Below are 24,693 nucleotides of genomic sequence, written 5' to 3'. Positions count from 1 at the left end.
GGGCGCCATTTTTAGGTTATTTATCTTGAGGGTGCCAGTCTCCAAGGTCTTGCTGGGTCTTTCTTTACAGATTTATTGGGACATAGTAGGCACTTTTTGTATTAATACCCTTACTGTACCTAGACTTGGTAGGACATACCTGTCTTCCCTAACAAAATATAAATGTAGTTTGTATATTTATATACAGTATATCAAAAAAGTGAGTACACTCCTCACATTTTTGCAAATATTTTACTATATCTTTTCATGGAACAACACTGAAGATATGACAGTTTGATACAATGTACAGTAGTCAGTGTATATCTTGTGTAAGAGTGTAAATTTGGTCTAAATAACTCAACACACAGCCATTAATGTCAAACCCTCTGGCAAACAAAAGTGCTCAATTAGCTATTTTTCCTCCCTGGTGTCATGTCACTCATTAGTGTTACAATGACGTCTCAGGTGTGAATGGGGAGCAGGTATGTAAATTTGGTGTTATTGCTCACACACTCTCTCATACTGGTCACTGGAAGCTCAACATGGCTCCTTATGGCAAAGAATTCTCTGAGGATCTGAAAAAAGGAATTGTTGCTCTACATAAACACTCTGATTGTCAACACTCTGAAACTGAGATGCAGCACGGTGGCCAAGACCATACAGCGGTGAAACAAGACAGGTTTCTCAAAAAACAGACCTCACCATGGTGAACCAAAGAGGTTGAGTACACGTGCTCAGTGTCATATCGAGAGGTTGTTTTTTCAAAATAGACATATGAGTGCTGCCATCATTGCTGCAGAAGTTACAGGGGTGGTTGGGTCAGCCTGTCACTGGTCAGACCATATGCTGCACACGGAATCATATTGGTCTGCATAGCTTTCATCCCTGATGTAAGAATTTTGTAAAGCACAAGAAAGCCCACAAAAGGTTTGCTGAAGACAAGCAGACTAAGGACATAGACTTCTGGAACAATATCATGCGGTCTGATGAGATCAAGATAAACCTTTTTGGTTCAGATGGTGTTAAGCGTGTGTGGTGGCAACCAGGTGAGGAGCAGAAAAACAAGTGTGTTTTACCTGCAGTCAAGCATGGTGGTGGGAGTGTCATGGTTTAGGGCTGCATGAGTGCTGCCAGCAGTGGGGAGTTACAATTAATTGAGGAAACCATGAATGCCAACATGTACTGTTATATACTGAAGCAGAGCAAACTGGGCAGCAGGGCAGTATTCCAACATAACGACCTCAAACACACCTCCAAGGCGACCACTGCCTTGCTAAAGAAACTGAGGGTAAAGGTGTTGGACTGGCTAAGCAGGTCTCCAGACCTAAACCCTATTGAGCATTGTGGGGCATCTTCAAACAGAAGATGGAGGAGTGCAGGGTCTCTAACATCCACCATCTCCAACAGCTTTTCTTGTGAAGCTCTAGTGAACTCTATGCTCAAGAGAGTTAAGGCAGTGCTTGAAAATCATGGTGGTCAAACAACATGTTGACACTTTGGGCACAATTTGGCCATTTTCACTTAGGGGTGTACTCACTTTTGTTGCCAACGATTTAGACATTAATGGCTGCGTGTAGAGTTATTTAGCGGGTACCAAATTTACACTGTTATACAAGCTGTACACTGACTACTGTATATTGTATCCAAGAGTCATATCTTCAGTGTTGTTCCATGAAAAGATAAATCCTTATTGAATAAATGATTAAATTGTGATTTTCGGTGTGTATGCTACACGACCAGCATGCATTGTTGGTGGCTAAAATGATTCTAGAAATAGGTGTCAGATTAGTGGTCTCAGACAACCTCAAAAGCACCAGGTGATTAATAACTAAATAGTTAATGCAAACCTGAGAACTAGAGTTGAGCACAATGATATGCTGGACCCTGGCCCAAGGCCACATCGGGAGTCTGTAGCTGTCGAACCAAAGTCTTGCAAACCTCCTCCTACCTGCTGGCATTCACAGTGTTTCTGCTAATTAGTAGGCCCGGCATGATGTAATGAGTGCGTCATGCCACTTCATGTCATGCCAAGCCTACTAATCAGAAGAGGCGCCGGGAATGCTGGCAGGCTGAAAAGGTTTTACAGGGTCTGGTCCAGCGGATACAGACTACCGATATGGCCACTGAGCCAGGGTCCTGTGAATCATTTTGCTCATATCTATCAATTGATGTTTAAGAGACTTTGCCCATTACTTGTTAGAGTAACAACAAAGCTGTCTTCCAAAATTAGAGCAGCTGCGCCACATTGTGAATTTTTTTTTTGTGTGCACTATGTAGCACTCCTCTTAAAAGTTTACTATTGTCCAGTTTGCCAGAATTACGGTGTATGTGACACTATAATATATCTTGCTAAGATGCAGGTCAGCCAACACCAGTCCCACAAAATACTTCTTCGCAAGTGCAGAAATCTACATTAGGGTTTGGTTACATTTGCGTTTTGCACGGACGAGTGCAATCTGATAAAACATCAGATTGCTCTCACTCTAGTGCAAAACTATGGGGCAGTGTCCATCTGTGATTGATATCTCATGCCATATCAGCATGAGAAATTAATCGCAGCATGCTGTGTTTGGAAGCGAGTCTCGGCTCACACGCACCCACACAAGTCTTTGGGTGCGTGTGAAACATCGCACTGCACTCACATGTCACCCGAGTGCAGTAAGCTATATGCAGAGACAGGTCGGGGAAGAGATGGGGAGAACGTGCTCCCTCTACTCCGCAGCTGTGACCCGATCGCAAGATTGGATCACAGTCGCATGACCCTCGACTGATGCTCGCAGCAGAGGGTCATTAGCACATCACTTCCGATGCTTTCGCATCAGAAGCTATACGCAAGTGGAACCATACCCTTAGCCTGAGAATTAGCCACACCAATCCGCTCCATTCTCCTTAGGCAAACCATGTCAGATAAAGAAAGCCCGCTTTTAACTGCTGTTTAGTTAAGATCAGACTCTTACTGCCTAGACTGAAGGCAGGAAAACATATTCATATCTTTGGAAAACTAGGTTACCTCCATAACATCTATTCATTGTACATGTACACTACTGTGGGGACTTCAAACAAAACTGTGGCTCTCACCCAGTAGGTCAGTAAAAGCCAGAGGCAAAAACCGGAAAAAGTGAGAGCCGGAAAAAGTGTTTCTTTTCATTTAGCACTTGATGTTCCCCTATACTTCAGACATATATACAATTACATTGACAAAATAATCAAGTTAATCAACTGCAGATCTTATCTGTGTGAAGAAATATTTTATTGTCCAATATTCAAATGCTAAGATTCGTACTGGACCACAGGGAAACAGGAGAATCCCCTGGTAGGCCACTCTATTATTATTATTATTTATTTATAGAGCACCATTAATTCCATGGTGCTGTACATGAGAAGGGGGTTACATACAAAATACGTATACAAGTTACAGTAGACAGACTAGTACAGAGGGAAGAGGGCCCTACCCTTGCGGGCTTACATTCTATAGGATTATGGGGAGGAGACAATAGGTGGGGTGTAGGTCAGGCGGCAGCTCCGCACGGTGGTCGGGCGGCAGCTCCGCACGGTGGTCGGGCGGCAGCTCCGCACGGTGGTCGGGCGGCAGCTCCGCACGGTGGTCGGGCGGCAGCTCCGCACGGTGGTCGGGCGGCAGCTCCGCACGGTGGTCGGGCGGCAGCGAGTTCATTGTAGATTGTAGGCATTTCGGAACAGGTGCGTTTTCAGGTTCCGTTTGAAGTTTGCAAGGGTAGGGGATAGTCTGACGTGTTGAGGCAGCGAGTTCCAGGAGACTGGGGATGCTCGGGAGAAGTCTTGGAGTTGGTTGTGTGAGGAGCGAATGAGAGAGGAGGAGAGGAGGAGATCTTGGGAGGACCGGAGGTGACGTGTTGGAGTGTAGTGGGAGAGTAGTTCGGAGATGTACGGAGGGGAAAGATTATGCACAGCTTTGTAGGTCAGTGTTAGAAGTTTGAATTGGATACGGTGGAAGATTGGAAGCCAGTGGAGGGACATGCAGAGAGGAGAAGCGGGGTGGTATTGAGGAGAGAGGTGGATCAGTCGGGCAGCAGAGTTAAGGATGGACTGGAGAGGGGCAAGCGTGTTGGCAGGGAGGCCACAGAGGAGGATGTTACAGTAGTCGAGGCGGGAGATTATGAGGGCATGCACTAGCATTTTAGTTGATTGCAAATTGAGGAAAGGGCGGATTCTGGAAATATTTTTGAGTTGAAGACGGCAGGAGGTGGTGAGGGATTGGATGTGTGGTATGAAGGATAAGGCAGAGTCAAAGGTCACTCCGAGGCAGCGAACTTTGGGTACTGGCGAGAGCGTGGTGTTATTTATTGTAATAGATAGATTAGGTGGAGAGTGTAGGTGAGACGGAGGAAAGATGATTAGTTCAGTTTTGGCCACATTGAGCTTTAGGAAGCGAGAGGAGAAGAAGGAGGATATAGCAGATAGACATTTCGGGATTTTGGACAGCAGAGATGTGGCATCTGGGCCAGAGAGGTAGATCTGGGTGTCGTCGGCATATAGGTGGTATTGGAAGCCATGGGACTTTATGAGTTGTCCCAGGCCAAATGTGTAGATAGAGAAAAGTAGGGGTCCTAGGACAGAGCCTTGAGGGACGCCAACAGAGAGATGGTGGGATGAAGAGGTTGTGTGGGAGTGGGAGACACTAAAAGTGCGATTTGAGAGGTATGAAGAGATCCAAGAGAGGGCGAGGTCTCTGACACCAAGGGAAGAGAGGGTCTGTAATAGGAGGGAGTGGTCAACGGTATCGAAGGCTGAGGACAGGTCTAGGAGTAGGAGTATAGAGAAGTGCTTGTTCGCTTTGGCAGTAAGCAAGTCATTTGTGATTTTAGTCAGGGCAGTTTCGGTGGAGTGATGTGGACGGAAGCCGGACTGTAGGTTGTCAAAGAGAGCGTTAGAGGAGAGGTGGGAGGAAAGTTCAGCATGGACATGCTGTTCCAGGAGTTTTGAGGCAAGTGGGAGTAGTGATATGGGGCGGTAGCTGGTAGTAGAGGTTGGATCTACGCGAGATGGACTCACATTTATGCAGTACTTAGCACAATGCACTTGATTCACTATGTACAGATAAAGGAAGATCCTCATCATTCATATAAAAAACTCCCCAGTGTGTTATTATACAGAAGCATAGGTAAATTTATGGATAAGGGTAATGTAATACTTGTATGTAGCGGAACAGTTGTCCGGGATTCAATGTTACAGGTGGGCACCCCAGTCCGACACTACTCATACTGCATGATGTCATCACACATGGGAATATGTGAAGTAATTGGTGGTTAGGTGTCCCTAGATATGAGAGTGATCATGTAAGATTGTATACCCGAATATGTGATACATTGTTTTAGTTGGGTTCAATGAATTTAAGTGCAGGGAACCTACAGATTTGGTTGGATATCACAAATAAAGTTTAAAAAACTCCACAACGTAAACCTACACTTCCCTTAAAAACATCCAAAAACCTTCTTTATTTCACATTCGATATAACAGCACACAGACACTGAAAGTGGGGGAGAAAAACCTCCGCGTTTCCAATCTTAGGGTACATGTGCACGATCAGTGTTTTCAGCGTTTTGGACGTAGCGTGTTTTTGCTGCGTATAAAAATGCTGCGTTGTAGATTATAAGCACTGTGGATGGGATTTATAGAAATCCCGTGCCCACTATGTTTGTTTTTCCCACAGCAAAAACCGACCTGCAGTGTGGTTTTCAGAGCCGCAGCAAGTCAATTGTTTGCTGTGGAGACGCGAGTGTTCTCCATATGGAGAGTACAGCGAGAGACCGCAACTGCCCAAGCCCAGATCGTGGACACGAGCACCTGCGGTCTCCTGTGGAGGAGAGTCGCGGCCCCACAGATCAGGACCCGCCATATCCATCACGCAGTGGGTCCTGATCGTGGGCACATAACCATACCAGTTCTTACTTATGGTAGACCATGAGCAAGAGCTAGTAAAGTTCGAAATGCGTAGGTTTGTAATGGGATCAACCATTCAGACTGCATCATCAATGTAGAAATGGATTTGAACATTGCTTCAGCACTTGCCCACAAGGGGGCAGTGTCAGACTGTGCAATCACAGACACAGAGGTGGGAAATCCCCTACAGCTCGTGTGTTTGAACCAGGAAGAAAAAAGAGCGGCAAGAGAGTACAGCCCCGGAGCTCAGCCAGGACAGAGCTACGTGTGGTCTCCCTGAACAGAGGGCTCTTTTGCAACCGGATTCTTGGAAGAATCACCCTGTGGAAGTGGTTTCTGCCATCCCCGGTCTGCAGGACTTTGTTTTCACCGAGGATCTAACCGGACTGCAGAGCATCGCGCCCGGAGTGCATACCCAGGGGCTGTGACAACTTGACTGCAGAGCATCGCACCCTGAGTGCAAGTGCAGGGGCCGTTACCGACACAAGGGAGCCATCCGTACAACCGTGACCTCCCTTTTTCTGCTCGGTGTGCCCCGGGACTAAGAGACTGATTAGAATCCGTTACCAGCGGGAGAAGATCAAAGGAGAAAACCGAGGAGCTGCATCCCTTCAGCGCTGCACCGGGACCCATCATCGTGAGACTCCAGGCCTGCGACGTGGGAGCGGCATCTTCTTCTGGGATAGACTGGTACGTGATTGTAGGGAAAGTTAGGGAAAGTTGCCGCCATTTCTTTGTTTGTTTCTCTTTTCTTTTTTCCTTGCTGCGTACCCAGAAGGAGTGAAGATCCGGGGACTCCACCATACACATGTGCGCAGATAGTTCGGTTGACTGTGTGATAAATATGTTTCATAGTAAAGAAATGTTACTACCGGTAAAATCTGAGCATGGGGATTTTGTTGGAATAGAGCATACACACACACCCGCGGCCCTACCACCGGTCGCTTCATGTGGCGTAGTCGGCAGGATGTGTGACCAACAAAATCATCCCCCGGTAGTAACTTATAACCGGACAGCTCCCCCGACGTATATTGTCAATCAGGTGAGAAAGTTTAACGGACGGAACTATCCTGTAACTGAATGGACTGAACAACTTAAGATAGTGGGGGAAATGTATAACACTGATCCTAAGACCTTAGCAGAAATGGCCATGCTAACATTAGAGGGGGAAGCATGGACGACAGTCAGGCTGGAGACGGTTAGGGGCCAGCGTACGTTGGATGACTTGGTGCGGGTGCTGGAGAACAACTATGGGCCGACCACATATGCGGGAACATTGCGTTATATGTTCTTCCGGCGTACTCAGCTCGAGTCGGAGGACATTCCTCAATATGCCAATGCCCTTCAAGTGCTGCTAGAACAAGCCTGTAGAAAAGAAGAACAGATAGCTAGTACGGGTGCCCGTGACCTGGTGTTGAGAGATCAGTTTGTGACCGGATTGAGAGACTCGTACCTTAACCGCTCATTGCAAGATCTACTCCGGATAAATCCGGCCTTTACGTTCGCTGAGGTCAAACAAGAAGCTATAGAACATTCAAGGGGACCTGTCGTGGAGACACAGACATATACCGCGGCTTGCAGGTCCATATCTGGTATCGGGACTCCGAACAGCAACACGGAGGAACTGAAGCAGATGGTGGCAGAGTTGCAGAAACAGGTGTTACAGCTCACCCTAGACCAACAGGTGGGCCGGCAAGCGAGACAACAACCCAGCCGGCCGATGGGAAGATGCTGGACATGCGGCGACCCCCGCCATAGAGCAAATCGTTGCCCCCAGAACTTTCAAGTTCATCCACGGTCCGATCTACCAGAACCAGCAAGTCATGTCTCACAACAGCGGCCGCCTTTAAACTAGACGCCCCTGCCAAAGAGGCTCACTCGGCAGGGGAGGCCAAAGAGAGGGGTGTGGGAAAACAGAGCCAGCCACGGAGCAAACTTGCATCAAATAGCCCCACCCTGGAAGAATTACTGGAAGGGATCGCCGTACAAGGGTTAATGGATACTGGGTCTCAGGTATCCACCGTCTCCGTGCAGTTCTACGAAGAATGTCTAAAGCCGCGGGTTGCCTATGACCCTGATACCGCCATCAAGATCAAAGCAGCCAATAATCTACCCATTCCGGTGACGGGAGTTGCCTGGATGAACACCGTAATCTGTGGCCAAGATCTCGGGAAGAGAGGGATAATCGTGGTCAGGGAAGGCTTTGGATCAGAAACGCCCATGATTATTGGGATGAACATCTTGAAAGACCTGAATCTGGTGTTGTTTACCAAGAGGGGGCCCAAGTACTGGCAAGAAGTGACCACACATAGGGCCACCCGCCGTGCCTTTCAGCAAGTGGTTCGGACCTGCAACCTCCAGCGAATGACAGAAGAACAACTGCCACTGGCCACGATTACCGTACCCCGCCATACTAGGATCACCTTACCGGCTGGGAAAGAGACAGTTATCTCACTACCCCTTAGCACCACGAGACAGCTTGAAGGCGTGGAGGTGCTGATTGAGCCGCGCACCCCGAAGGAAGGGAAGCTGAATCCACTAGTCGCTCGAACTCTAGCAGTAGTGAGAAAGGGAAGAATTCCTGTCAGGTTGGGCAACACGACTAACGTGAGCGTTGACCTAGAAGCCGGGACACAGCTCGCCCGAGTCTACGCTCTAACCGAAGAGGTGAACCCTATGAGCCCCCTCTAGTTTTTACCGTCTACAGAGGGAGATTGGACAGTGACGGTCTCTGCCATGGCCGCTGTCGCGGGTGACACCAACGCGGGGCGAGAACTACGAGAGAAGTGTCAGTTGGACGTATCCCAATACTCCAAACGGGAGGTGTCCCAGGTGGAAGAGCTACTTCAAGAGCATCAGGCGTCCTTTGCCCGGCATGACACCGACTTTGGGTGCACCACCAGTATCAAGCACGAAATCCCCACCGGTGACACTGCTCCTATCCGTGAAAGGTACCGCCAAATACCTCCCCAGCAATACCAAGAAGTGAAAAATCTCCTGAATTCCATGCTACACGCTGGAGTGGTACGAGAAAGCCAGAGCCCCTGGGCTGCACCGGTGGTGATAGTCAAGAAGAAGGACGGGTCCCTGAGGTTCTGTGTGGACTACCGCCGTTTGAATGCTTGCACCACCCGGGACTCATACCCTTTGCCAAGGATCGAAGAATCCCTGACAGCCCTGAAGAAAGCCAAATACTTCTCTTCGTTGGATCTGGCCAGCGGATATTGGCAGGTACCCATGCACGAGAAAGATAGAGAGAAGACTGCTTTCATCCTACCCATGGGTCTGTACGAGTTCGACCGGATGCCCTTTGGTCTGAACAACGCGCCGGGGACTTTCCAGCGGCTGATGGAGCGCTGCTTGGGAGACTTCAACTTCGACTTCACCCTCATCTACCTGGACGACATTGTAGTCTATTCGGCCACATTTGAAGAACACCTGCAGCAGCTGGGCCGTGTGTTCAGTAGGTTGAGAGAACATGGCCTGAAGTTGAAACTCAGCAAGTGCCGTCTTCTGCAGCCCGAGATCAATTACCTGGGCCACCGGATCTCAGCCGAAGGTGTTCAGCCGTCTTCAGAGAAGATAGCCGCCGTACGGGATTGGCCGCAGCCCACAAACGTCAAGGAGGTCAGGGCTTTCCTGGGGTTGGCCGGCTACTACCGCCGGTTCGTCAAAAACTTCGCCCGGCTTGCTGCACCCTTGCATGACCTGCTTCGAGGGACCACCAACAGCCCCAGAGGACGACCCATCAGCTGGGGACCCAGCCAGGAAGAGTCCTTCCAAGCCCTAAAGGGTGCCTTAACGTCTCCCCCCATCCTGGCGTATGCGGACTACAACCTGCCCTTCCAACTACACACCGATGCCAGTCTACAGGGTCTAGGGGCAGTACTTTCACAGGTACAAGAAGGCAAGGAACGGGTCATAGCCTATGCCAGTCGGTCCCTACACGAGGGCGAGAAGAACCCCACCAATTATAGCTCGTTCCGGCTGGAGCTGTTGGCCCTAACGTGGGCTATGGCGGAGAAATTTGCAGGGTACCTCACGGGGACCGAAGTACTAGTCCTGACCGATAACAACCCGTTGGCCCACTTAGAAAATGCGAAGCTCGGAGTCATGGAGAAGCGTTGGATGGCTCGGCTCTCCAAGTTCAATTACAAGATCAAATACAGGGCTGGAGCTGAGAATCAAAATGCGGACAGCCTGTCTAGAGTGTCATACCCCTTACTCAACCGAGACCGGGATGAAGAATTAGAAGGGGACGAGACGCCTGACTTTGCAAAGCTCGCCCAACAGATGATGGATTATTGCCAGTTCGTTGTGGGCGAAGCTGGAACTCCAGTGGGGGTCGCCTTGCCACCCCAGGAGTGGTGCAGGCTCCAGGACCAGAACCCTGAATGGGCTCTACTCAAACAATGGGTGAAGCGGCAGCAGAAGCCTCCCGCCGATATACGGGCACGACTGTCTACCGGGACCTTGATCCTGCTCAGTCAGTGGGACCGGCTGATTCTGAGAGAAGGAGTGCTATACCGAAAGGTTCTCTTGTCGCACATGCTGGAGGAATGCACACAAGTTGTGGTGCCTGATCAAATGGCTCGTGAGATGGTGGCCAAAGCCCACGAAAGGAATGGACACTGCGGAATAGACAAGACCTTTCGGTGGATTCAACAGTCCATCTATTGTCCGGGGCTCCGCAAGCTGGTTGAAGACGTCTGCCAAACCTGTCGCACCTGTGAACTACACAAGTCCCCTGAGCAGCGTGCACCTGTCGAGACAATTAAAACATCCAGGCCCCTTGAGCTGTTGATGGTGGACTATCTGCTGATTGGGACGGCGAGCAGTGGCTATCAGTACTGCCTAGTCATGGTGGATCACTTCACAAAATTCGCTGTCGCTGTTGCTACCAAAGACCAGACGGCTGAATCGGCTGCACGGGCCATCTGTCGACAGTTCATCCAAGTCTATGGGTGTCCGGAGAGGTTGCACTCCGACCAGGGGGCTTGTTTCGAAGGCCGAGTCATCGAAGAGCTGCATCGGATGTATGGGATCCAGAAGTCGAGGACCACTCCTTACCACCCACAAGGGAACGGTGCATGTGAACGCTTCAACCGGACTCTACTCCAGCTGATCCGCACCTTGGCCGATGATAAGAAAGACCAATGGCCCCAATTCCTTCCCGATCTAGTATGGGCCTACAACAACCAGGTCCACTCCGTGACTGGTTACACCCCACACACCCTTCTCTTTGGCCGCCCCGGAAAAGGGGTCCATGACCTGAACCTATTCCGCCCTGGAGATGATGTCTGTCATAACTACCCCTCCTGGCTAAATGCTCACCGACAGAAGATGGAGACTGTACACCGGCTGGTGAGCCAACAAATCCGGGGCCAGATACATGCTGACCCACTCCCCGTGCAAGAGCACCCCTTGAAGTTGGGACAGCTAGTCCTGCTCCGTATCAAGAAGCCACAAGGGAAACTTCGAGCCAAGTGGGAGACTGAGGTCTACCGGGTAATCGAACGCCCCTACCCCAACGGGCATGTATACCGAGTGCAGGGTGAAGACAGTCGCAGCATCCGCACTGTGCACCAAAATATGTTGCGTCCCTGCCGATCCCAGCCTGACTCCCCTACCACAGTACCCGGAGGGGGTGACGCTGCCGACACGACTGACGTCACGGACGTTTCCCAGCATAGTGATCACGTTGACTCTGAGACCGGGGACCCACCTACACAACCCAGTTCTTCCCCCGGAGTGCTGACTGAAGTGTGGCGTAAAGACAGTGACGGGGAGGGGAACAACCGACCCTTGAGACGCACTGACCGCACCACTGCTGGGATCCCGCCCGGGCGGTCTTACAGGGACCAGTATATATGGCCCACTTCTCAACCAACCCCTGTGACATCTGCAGTCATCACTGCCTGGGAACCGACGGTAGTTGACAGGGACTGCCAACCTTTAAGTGGGGGGGGTATGTAATGGGATCAACCATTCAGACTGCATCATCAATGTAGAAATGGATTTGAACATTGCTTCAGCACTTGCCCACAAGGGGGCAGTATCAGACTGTGCAATCACAGACACAGAGGTGGGAAATCCCCTACAGCTCGTGTGTTTGAACCAGGAAGAAAAAAGAGCGGCAAGAGAGTACAGCCCCAGAGCTCAGCCAGGACAGAGCTATGTGTGGTCTCCCTGAACAGAGGGCTCTTTTGCAACCGGATTCTTGGAAGAATCACCCTGTGGAAGTGGTTTCTGCCATCCCCGGTCTGCAGGACTTTGTTTTCACCGAGGATCTAACCGGACTGCAGAGCATCGCGCCCGGAGTGCATATCCAGGGGCTGTGACAACTTGACTGCAGAGCATCGCACCCTGAGTGCAAGTGCAGGGGCCGTTACCGACACAAGGGAGCCATCCGTACAACCGTGACCTCCCTTTTTCTGCTCGGTGTGCCCCGGGACTAAGAGACTGATTAGAATCTGTTACCAGCGGGAGAAGATCAAAGGAGAAAACCGAGGAGCTGCATCCCTTCAGCGCTGCACCGGGACCCATCATCGTGAGACTCCAGGCCTGCGACGTGGGAGCGGCATCTTCTTCTGGGATAGACTGGTACGTGATTGTAGGGAAAGTTAGGGAAAGTTGCCGCCATTTCTTTGTTTGTTTCTCTTTTCTTTTTTCCTTGCTGCGTACCCGGAAGGAGTGAAGATCCGGGGACTCCACCATACACATGTGCGCAGATAGTTCGGTTGACTGTGTTATAAATATGTTTCATAGTAAAGAAATGTTACTACCGGTAAAATCTGAGTATGGGGATTTTGTTGGAATAGAGCATACACACACACCCGCGGCCCTACCACCGGTCGCTTCAGGTTTTCTACCGCATTTTCACTGTCTGCCTGTATGATGTTTTATCGAAAGTGAAATAAAGATTTTGGGAACGCTGGATTGCGTTGTCAAGCTTTTTCACGTTATTTGTCCCCAGATATAACTGGATTGGAGAATTTCAAAGTATATTTAGAAAAAAAATAACATTAATAAAATAATATTACATGTAGAAATAATATGATTTCTTATAGTAACTTTAATCCCTTTTCTATATATTTTTACGGAGTTGCCTTTTTTGTTTCCTATGTGACATTTATATAGGGGATCATAGTACCATAGTCACACCATAGTGCTACCATATGGCCACATCACAACAACGAAGAGTTTGTACTAAGTATATTATAATGCATAGGTCACAGAGATGATATTTTACTTAAGTGATGAGAAATAAGGAGTCTACAGAGAATATAAAGAGCAGATAGAGGTAGAGATTAATTCAAGCATTAACAGAAAGACGTCGAGTTTGTATGTTTGCCATTCAGAAAACTTTTCAGTTACTTGCTGCGTCCAAAGTCTCCCAATTTAGTTATTTGCTGGATCTACTTAAAGTAGAGTTCTCCAGGATTAGACTATTGATTATCAGATCGATGGTACTCCGACATCCGGCACTGCCACTAATCAGCTCTGTTCCCTGTGCAGTGGCTGTTAGGTCCTACAACTCGGCTACTATTCACATCAGTCCATGCTGAGAACAACCACTAAACAAGAACAGAGCTGTGCTTTTCCGCTCCATTCACTGTCTACAGCCGGCCGCTGCCGAGAACAGTTGACCGGTGGGAGCGTTGAGTGTCAGTCCCACACCGGTCATCAATAGAGTAAGCCCAAAAATACCTTCAAAATGGAAATCCATATAAATGACCTTCTGATATGTCACAAATACATGTCATAAAATCACATTAGTAAAGTCTGTAACCTCCATCCACTGATGATTTTTAAGAACAAAATGGCTAGAGTCTCAAGAAGATAGAACTAGAGATGAGCGGACCTGTTGAAGTTCGGGCTCTACTGGTCCAACTGAACTTTTCTTAAGTTCAGTTCAAATTTGGAGAGAAAAGGGTTAATAGACCATGCTGCCGTAGAACAGAGGATCAATTTCTTCTACATGGATCCTCATTCTATGGCAACGCGGTCTATTAACCCTTTTCATCCCAAATTTGAACTGCATCTCCACGTGGGTTCTGCCGTAGCCGTACATACGCCATTACAGTGGTTGTGACTCTCACAACCACACCTGGTGGGTCTACCCTTACAGCACCATTGCTGACCGTGTTTTAGGATTAGACCCTATTTGCGCTTACCATCTCTTCCAGCATTTTTAACCGTTTCTTTTAAGTTCAGTTTTGGACATGGGACTTCATTTGAAGTCAGTGATTGGCAGTTCAGGTCTCCACCCACATGCAGTTAGCCATAAACAGAACAGTTCCAGGGGAGGTAGGGTGGGGCTTTTTCCCATTTTTTTTTCTTTTTTGGTTCTCACTACATTCGATCACACTGTTACCCTCAGTGTGAGCTGTTTAAACACTGCAACCGGCTCATACTGGGCGTACCCGAGCACAGCGATGCTTACGCGAGTGGTTTGTGTCGTAAAGCACCAGAACTCCGAACCTGAACTTTCTTTTCTTGGAAAAGTCTCAGTTCTTTTCGAACACCGAACTTCACGTTCGCTCATCTCTAGCTAGAATCTTTTTTTTTAGGAAATGACTGATGAATCCGGGATCACAGACTTTACAAATTCATCACTGAAAATATAAAATATCAGATGACTAATCTCCATGGATTTGCCCTTTAAGGAGACTGAGTAATCCAATTTTCATTGCAGGTCACATAGCTAACAAAACCATGAAGCTCAAAAGACCAAAATAGTAAGAAGAAGTCATGTCCCAAGACTTCAGCTAGGATGAGAAACTGACAGATAAATATGCAAGTGACACGAACCTCCTATAGAAAGGCCCAGATGTATAACCCAAGTCATTAAGAAATGCAGACTTTCAGAGTCAAACAGGACTGAGAGCATCATCACGTGCTGCCTATATTATCATATGTGCATATACTGTATGTATATGTATATAAATATATATATGTATATATATATATATAAAAATATCTATTGAAAAAAAAAAATATATATAGATAAACACAGTATATATATATATATATATATATATATATATATATATCTGTACAGCATGTCACAAGAGTGAGCACACTCCTCACCATATTTTTGGAAATATTTTGTTATATCTTCTCATGGAACAGCACTGAAGATCTGACACTTTGATACAATGTAAAGTAGTCAGTGTACGTCTCGTATAACAGTGTCAATTTGGTTACCTCAACATACCGCCATTAATGTCTAAACTACTGGGAACAAAGTGAGTAAGCTACTAAGTGAAAAAGGTGAAATTGTGCCCAAAGCGTCAATATTTTGTGTGGCCATCATTATTTGCAAGCACTGACATGACTCATGGCATGGAGTTTGCTAGAGCTTCTCAGGTTGTTACTGGATCCTCTTCACTCCTTCATGATGACATCACTGAGCTGGTGAATGTTAGAGACCTTGCGCTCCTCCACCTTCTTTTGAGGATGATCCACAGATCTGCAATTAGGTTTACGTCTAGAGACATGCTTAACCAGTCCAGCACCTTTACCCTCAATTTCTTTAGCAAGCCAGTGGTCATTTTGGAGGTGTGTTTGGGGTCACTATCTGTCACACCAGAGCCTACAAATGGCGTGCAGGGCAACACAATTGTGACAACAGGGATGGGGTAGAAGAAAGGCCCTGGCAATAGGGAGAGGGACACCTTCTGCAACTCACCTGGGTCTGAACTCACTAAAGTCCCTATACGGATCCTTCCCCCATCACAGTTACGTGCCTAGGCCCTCGCTTGCCCTGCACTTACCCTGGCTAATAAGAAGGTCAGCGAGAGCACTAGTCTCACCACTACAATAATACAACACTAGGTAAGGGAGACACATGGAAAAAGACACAAAAAAAGAAAACACTCTAAGTTTCTTCAATATAAGAATCAGCATAAGAAGGAGATTCTATAACTGGAATCAGATGGTAAGACACATGACTTTATATAGCGAAGGGAAATGGTCACAAAAGAGCTATACCCAAGATTAAGACCACAAATAACAGCTAGATAGGAAAGAGTCATTAATATCTGCAGCACTACAAGAAAGCAGATACATTCAAATACCTATTGTAGACTATGAACAATAAATTGTTGTGACCTTCTGGTCCCAGACTCACCAGCGGTCTCCCCAGACCGGGACACACTCATGACTTTATCATGTTGGAATATGTTTTGAATGCTTCACTATATCAAAGTACACATCAAAGCTCTTCACACCGCCGGCAGCACTCATGCAGCCCCAAACCATGACAATCCTACCACCATGCTTGACTGTAGACAGGAAACACTTGTCATTGTACTCCTCACCTAGTTGCCACCACACACGCTTGACACCATCTGAACCAAATACGGTAAGTTTATCTTGGTCTCATCAGACCACAGGACATAGTTCAATAATCCATGTCCTTAGTCTGCTTGTCTTCACTAAACTGTTTGCAGGCTTTCCTGTACATCATCTTTAGAAGAGGCTTCCTTCTAGAATGACAGCCATGCAGACCAATTTTATGCAGTGTGCAGCGTATAGTCTGAACACTGACAGGCTGAACCTTCCACCCCTTTAACATCTGCAGCAATGTTGGCAGCAATCATAATTCTGTTTTGAAAAGACAACTTCTGGATATGACGCTGAGCACATGCTCTCAACTTCCTTGGTCGACCATGGCGAGGCCTCTTCTGAGTGGAACCTGTCTTGTTCAATTGCTGTATCGTCTTGACCACCGTGCTGCAGCTCAGTTTCAGGGTGGTGCCAAATCTTCTTATAGCCTAGGCCATCTTTATGTAGAGCAACAATTCTTTTATTCAGATCCTCAGAATTCTTCACTATGAGGAGCCATGTTGAACTTCCAGTGACCAGTATGAGAGAGTGTGTGAGCGAGAACACCAAATATAACACACCTGCAAACCATTCACACCTGAGACCTTGTAACACCGGGGAGGAAAAATGGCCAACTGGGCAAAATATGTACTCACTTATGTGGCCAGAGGTTTAGACATTGAGTTAGAGGTCACACCAAGTTTACACTTTTATAGACACTGTACACTGACTACTTTACATTGTAGCAGTGTCATATCTTCAGTGTTGTCCCATGAAAAGATCTAATAAAATATTTACAAAAATGTGAGGGGTGTACTCACTTTTGTGATATACTGTATATATACATACACACCATGGCACAGCACATTTCTGATTGACATGCGACATTGACAACAAAAACCGATGCAAAAGTGCACAACATAATTTGGCAGTAATGACAAAAGATAAGAAATGAAACACTGTACCCTCTGTCTCCGCAGACTTCCTGGGCTGGTCGGTGATGGGCTTGGTGATTTCCCCGAGCGAGGAGTAGAAAGCTGGCTCCCTGGGGTACCATTGACTGAGAGAATAAAACAAGGAGAGCAAGTTAATTAAAAAATGATCTTAATCTTCATGTGACATTGTTTGCACTACACCAGCCTGTAATATATCACTGTCATTTCACTGCACTTTCCCTATAAGAAACCAGCCATTTGTACTTCACTTCATTCATGAAGATGATTGCAGTCTACACAGCAACAGGGAAACGCTGAGAATACCAATCCACATACACGGCCAATGTCGCGTTACACTTGCAGCAGGATGATTTATGTCCCGTAGGCATCGGATGAAGCACAGTATAATCCTTCAGAACCTGCAAACTGCATGTTACATTTTATATATATATATATATTTATTTATTTATTTATATATATATATATATATATATATACATATATGTATATATAAAAATATATTTATATATATAAATATATTTATATATATAAAAAAATATAAATATATATATTTATACATATGTGTGTGTGTGTATATATATATATATATATATATATATATATATATATATACACATATCAATAAATATATATATATAGACATATATATATAAATATATATATATATATATATATATACACACATATATATAAATAAATATATGTATTTATATATATATATATATATATATATATATATATATATAGAGAGAGAGAGAGATACATATATATATATATATATATATATATATATACACACGCACACACACATATACATATAAATGTATATATATAGCTATGTATATATATATATATATATACATATATATATGCAGATATATTAAAAAAGTGTATATATATACACACACACAGTGTATATATATATATATATATATATATGCGCACACACACATATATATATATATACATATATATATAAATATATACACACACACACGGTATATACTGTATATATCAAAGCAATAGATTAACATGGTCACTATACATAGGTATTATAAAAGTAAAATAATAATATGAATATAGTCACTATCTAGTCACATTGCAAGTTACATTGATGGTTCATTAAAGTTTTACATCTTTAATTAATGTTGCAGTTTTCTATATATACATTATTTACTATATAATTTATTATTAAACTACAAATCTTATTGCATTGTTTATATAATGCCATACATATTTTCCCATTGTCTTTTATACATAAAAATGTTACATTACTATGAAGCACAATCTAATGATTTAATGTAGTGATTTTATAGCTAAATGGTATAGTTCACCAACTATAATTACCGAGATCCATTGTTACTAGGGTGACTGCACAATATACCTTATTATACCCGGCGCAGGGCTAGAAATATTTATATTAACACATAATCCCATAATAATAACAATTATTCTACCATCCGCTATTATAGCTGAAATAATCATGTGGCTGAATAGGTTTCAATTATTGCTAAAATCTGTATGTTTAGGAAATTAGTCAGTGAACTTACCTTCTATGAGCTCTAACATGAGTAAGGCTTATGTAATAAGACAGGTTATAAAAAAAAAAATAAAGAAGTGGAATAGTAAATGTGAAGCCAATGCTGCTGTAGTTGCGGAGGCTCGCAGCAGTGGTGGGGAGGCAGCGAGTATTGGTAGATCCTGAGCTGCTCATACAGTGAGATGCAGGATTCAGGAGCAGATGCTTATAATGCGTAAGCCTGACGTCTTCCAAGCAGCAGTGGGAGGTGCAGGTGCAGTGTTAGGGCTACATCAAAGGTATCCGAACAGTGCCGCTATACCAATGTCTCCAGCCCCCTCTCGCCATACCCCCCAAAGCCTAGTAATTTAATAAGCTACTATGTGAATCACTAAAGGGCTCCTCAACAAGGGGAACGTTTCAATTGATTCATCTGGAAATTGGAATGACAATAACTTTTAATATCCAACGATGACTACTGAGACAGCAATAAAATGGGGAGACGTTCCTCACTTCTTGTCTGGCAATGACTATTATCTGTCTTTAATTTAAGACTATGGACACCTTTGCTAAGTAAAAAAAAAACTATTATTAAATATGTAAGTGGTTATCTGTAGTTAATGAAATTGCATGTGGTGTCTGAGTATTCAGGAAGCCAAGCTTCTAGCTACCACGTGCATTGCCGGAGTTGGCCTCATTATCCACTTCACTGAGCTGTCTAATCATCTCACCAGCAAACTCCTGGCTTGTACTCAATAATATGGGACAACGTCCTAGCCCAGTCCTGTGAATCCTGGTGCTATAATGCTCTCAACTCTGGTGATACTGTTATCTGTGACCAGATTTATCTCAGCTAATATTAGTGTTGCCCACATGGTCTATGCAAGCAAGGTACCTAATTATTATTTGTACCTAGTAGTTTACAGTTTGCCTATTCACAGGGGCAAAATTAGAAAGGGTACAAGTGCCTTGGGTCCAGCTAGTAGTGGGAACGCCATCATGCCCCATAATGCCACCGTCAGAGATGTCTCCAGGAGGTGGCAAATTGCAGACCCCCATTTTCTGAGACAGTTTTTAAACTGAAAGCCAACTCACAGAACAGGTACAGTGCCAGCTCTGACCGCTGACACTTCTAAGAACAAGGCAATGTACAGCAATGTAATGAGGTCAACTGATCACGCTGCTAACGTCACTTTTGTACTGAAGAGGGGTAAAAGACGGTGGGAAAATAAGCTTTCCAATGGAGCTGAAGACATAGAGGAGTTTTATTGGGGGGTGGAAATAGTAAGAGGGGGAGAACTCTGAGGAGTATTGTATTGTGTTGTACTCTACTGTACTGTGCAGTGTGGGAGAGGGGACAGCACTGAGTGGGAAGTGTGGGAAACAGTTTGAGGGCACAATATGGAGGCGATTGTATACAGAGGGAGAAAAGTATGAGGGAAAGGGCACAGTATACATACTGTACTGTATAGGGAGTCCAGTATGCAAAGGAGCCAGAGTAGAAATACACTTAATTTAGGGATAGTGTGGCAATCATAAGTTATAAGTTATAGCTTAATCAGGGACGGTGGACAGTGTGACGATTGTAGCACAAAAGGACAGACAGTGTGACTGTTATAGCTAATCAATGTGACCAGTGAGGTGTTTATTGCTTATTAGGGTGGACAGTGTGGTGGGTATAGATCAGGGTTCCCCAACTCTAGTCCTCGAGGGCCGCCAACAGTGCATGTTTTCAGGATTTCCTTAGCATTGCATGGGTGTTGGAATCATCAACTGTGCAGGTGATTAAATTATCACATGTGCAATACTAAGGAAATCCTGAAAACATGCACTGTTGGCGGCCCTTGAGGACTGGAATTGGGGACCCATGGTATAGATAATAAGGACAGACAGTGCAGCAGTTATACCTAATAAGAGCGGACAGAGGTGCAATTATAGCTCATAAGGGAGGATGGAGTGGAAGCAAACTTTTATAGGAAAGGGCATTGTGGAGGCCATGTACCAAAAAAGGAACAGTGTGGGGATCAAATCTTGTACAGGAAGCAGAGTTAGGGGCAATCTGGTGTCTCTAATTTTCCTCTTGACAATACCCTATAGATTCTCTATGGGGTTTAGGTCAGGCGAGTTTGCTGGCCAATCAAGCACAGTGATACTGTGGTTATTAAAACAGGTATTGGTACTTTTGGCAGTGTGGACTGGTGCCAAGTCCTGGTGGTGGAAAATAAAATTTCTATCTCCAAAAAGCTTGTCAGCAGAGGGAACCATGAAGTGCTCTAAAATGTCCTTGTAGATGGCTGCGCTGACTTTGGTCTTGATAAAACACAGTGGACCTACACCAGCAGATGACATGGTTCCCCAAAACATCACGGATTGTAGAAATTTCACACTAGACCTCAAGCAGCTTGGATTGTGCACCCCTGAGCAACAGTCCAGTTCTTTTTCTCCTTGGCCCAGGTAAGACGCTTCTGGCATTGTCTATTGGTCATGAGCGGCTTGACACAAGGAATGTGACAGTTGTAGCCCATGTCCTGGATACGTCTGTGTGTGGTGGCTCTTGAAGCACTGACTCCAGCAGCAGTCCACTGCTTGTGAATCTCCCCCAAATTTTTGAATGGTCTTTTCTTAACAATCCTATCAAGGCTAAGGTTATCCCGGTTGCTTGTGCACCTTTTCCTACCACATTCTTTCCTTCCACTCAACTGTCCATTAATATGCTTGGATACAGCACTTTGTGAATAGCCAGCTTCTTTAGTAATGACCTTTTGTGGCTTACTCTCCTTGTGGAGTGTGTCAATGACTGCCTTTTGACCATCTGTCAAGTCAGCAGTCTTCTCCATGATTGTGTAGCCTACTGAACCAAACTAAGGGATCATTTTAAACGCTTAGGAAGCTTTTGCAGGTATTTTGTGGCAATTATTCTAATTTTCTGAGATAATCATTTTTCGGTTTTCATTAGCCTTAAGCCATTATCATCAACATTAACAGAAATAAACACTTGAAATAGATCACTCTGTGTGTAATGACTCTATATAATATATGCATTTTCCTTTTTTTATTGAATTACTGAATTAAAATAACTTTTTGATGATATTCTAATTTATTCAGATGTACCGTATTTTCTGGTCATTTTATATGCCGGGTGTCGTCTTATAGGGCCTATAATTAGTCCTCCCTCTCTCCAAAACTATCAGAGCGATAGCGCATTCCTCTGGCTCGCCCTTGTATCCTATTACCTACTTCTATGCCTCTCAGGCACTTAGACCCCTCCGTGCTCACGTCTGGTGCATGGGGCTGCTGTCTGCCATCATGGCTTTAATGCAGTTGAATGCTCTACAATGGCGGTGCAATGCACTCAACTGCAGTAAAGCACTGACAGCAGCGGTGGCCCAGAATATTGGACACGATCATGGAGAGGTCTATTTGCCTGCGGTCCACTGCTTGATGAGCTGCCACTGTCAGCGCTATACAGCAGTCCAATGCTTTGCGGCACCGCCGCTGTAAAGCATTCAAGTGCAGTAAAGCCATGATGGCAGCATGCAGCGGCGGCCCCGTGCACCGGATAAGAGCACCAAGAGGTCATGTGTCTGTGGTCTGCAAAAAGCAGCTGAAGACACCGCAGTAACAGAGGACAGGTGAGAATAATTTTTATTGTGTGTAAACAACAGCATAATAAGGGACAAATAAGCACCAGTAGGAGGGAATTACTAAAGAATGGGCACATTACTGCAGGGGATATTACTAAACAATGGGCACATTAGTATAGGGGATATTACTAAAAAAAATGGGCACATTACTGAAGGTGATATTACTAAACAATAGGCACATTACTAGAGGGCTCAAGGAAGGGGCACAAGGATGGGCACATTACTACAAGGGGGGACAAGGATGGGGTACATACATTTTATTGGGATCTATTTTTATTTTTTTAAATTTTCCAGTAGCTGCTGCATTTCCCACCCTAGGCTTATATTCGAGTCAATAAGGTTTCCCAGTTTTTTGTGGTAAAATAGGGTCCTCAGCTTATACTCTAGTATATACGGTATATCCCAAACTCTATATTTTAACTGAAAAAGTTGGGGGGCATCCTATACGCCGGAAAATACGGTACCTGTATGGGCACATGTCAACTAGCTTCTCATCCTGCTTCTCTCAATGAAGCAAGACAAGTATTTCAAGTATTTTTCACTGAACGTTTAGAGAATCAGAAAGACAAGCTACTCAGCATGTGACTAGTAATATGTATATCATATATGAAAGATCACATGACAACTACTCAAACTGATTAAGCCGTGTATAGTAAGGTTTGCCCAAATTTGCTCCAGGTACAAGAAAATCTAGATACACATCTACTATTATCATGATCACTGTTATCTTTTGAATTCCTAATTAAATATGTTTCTTCTATTAAAGGGAATCTGTTACCAGATTTTTGCTACCTCATATGAGAGCAGAATTTTGATTGAATCAATGTTTTCTCTTCTGCAGATCTACCAGTTATATACAGCTCGTGAATATCCTGGACTACCTGGGCAAGACACCAAGTATTCTTCTAATGATAATCGACTGCTGATTAATCAGTGATTTTATCAAAACTACACTAAGCAGCCCAGTAAGGCTAGTTTCACACTTGCGTTCAACGGCATCCGTTGCATTGCGTTGTGTGACGGATGCAACGGATGTGTTGCATATAGTGGCACAACGGATGCAACGGATGCTGCAAAACAACGCAATTCGTTTTTTTTGTTTTTTTTTACAGTTTTACCGTCGGCAGACTATTGTGAACGATCAGCTGATCGCTAACAGTAGTCCGCCGCCAGGTGATCAGCTGATCACTAACAGTAGCCGCCAACCGGGTGATCAGCCGCTCACTCACAGTGGCCAGCCGCCGGGTGATCAGCCGATCACTCACAGTAGCCGGCCGCCGGGTGATCAGCCGATCAGTCACAGTAGCCGGCCGCCGGGTGATCAGCTGATCGTTCGGTCGCCGACAATGTGTGCGGGGGGCGGGAGCGGAGGGCGGAGTGCGGTGGGTGGAGCCGAGCAGGGCCATGGCTGAGGACGTCAGTGCCGCGGGGACTGCATCGCTGGGGGACAGGTGAGTGAGTGTGAAAGTGTGTGTGTGTGTGTGTATGTGTGCGTGCGATTGTGTGTGTGTGTGTGTGTGTGTGCGTGCGTGCGATTGTGTGTGTGTATACATACGGAGTGCGGGGAGGGGGCGGAGCCGAGCAGGGAAGTGTCGGGCTCCCGGCACACGTAACCAGGGTTCCTTGGTTACCCGATGTGTACCCTGGTTACGGGTGGAGGGAGCCAGAGAGAGCATGCGCAGTGAAATCCAAAGGATTCCGCTGCTCAAAAAAACGTTACATGCTGCATTCCTTCCACCCAACGCAGCGTCAAAATAACGACGCTGCGTCGTCCGGCGGATGCAACGCTGACACTTGCGTTACAGTGCGTCATCCATACAAGTCTATGGAGAATAGAGCAGTGCGTAACGGACTACGCTATTCTCCATAGTGACGGACTCCGCTGAACGCAAGTGTGAAACTAGCCTTAGTGACATATCGCTGGTATCAGGATCTCTGGCCCTACGTTATGCTGCTCTCAGATTAGGTGGCAAAAATCTGTTAACAGATTCTCTTTAACTATCTTTCTGCTGTAATGCCCTGATTGCATACATATTTGCTATCAACCATTTGCCTGCTGAAAGTTCCTGATTGCAAAAATCTATGTCATTAACCATTCATCTACTGGAAGTACTGAATTGTTAGTACATCTACAGTTCCTATGTAAATGCACACAACTGGCTCTATTTCATTTGATGTTTCCTACTCCATTTGTCTTTCGGTCCCTGTGCATGTCCTGCTGTCATGGTCTTTGTTTAGCCACGCGCTGACCATCAAGGACCATTCCACTGCTCCATAGCTCTCTATGATTTCTGCTTCTCATTGCAGAAATAAATCTTGTGTAGGAAGTCCTACAGATCAGGAA

At 45.6% G+C, this 24,693-nt stretch overlaps 1 protein-coding gene across 5 annotated transcripts in view; it reads right to left on the bottom strand.

The window, feature by feature from the left end:
* Positions 1-24,693, bottom strand: part of DCLK1 (doublecortin like kinase 1) — a 537,868-nt gene that overhangs the window by 175,134 nt on the left and 338,041 nt on the right. For 4 of the 5 annotated variants that reach the window (XM_075337323.1, XM_075337324.1, XM_075337325.1 and 1 more), the window contains exon 6: positions 17,196-17,290. In XM_075337323.1, the coding sequence (XP_075193438.1) occupies positions 17,196-17,290 (95 nt within the window). Of the gene's footprint in view, positions 1-17,195; positions 17,291-18,736; positions 18,899-24,693 lie in introns of those variants that run through there. The other variant, XM_075337326.1, reaches the window with a different exon arrangement.

Source organism: Anomaloglossus baeobatrachus, chromosome 2 (assembly GCF_048569485.1).
Source record: "Anomaloglossus baeobatrachus isolate aAnoBae1 chromosome 2, aAnoBae1.hap1, whole genome shotgun sequence".
Lineage (NCBI taxonomy): Eukaryota > Metazoa > Chordata > Amphibia > Anura > Aromobatidae > Anomaloglossus > Anomaloglossus baeobatrachus.
Note: the sequence above shows the minus strand (reverse complement) of the source record. Positions and strands in the feature narration are given on the sequence as shown.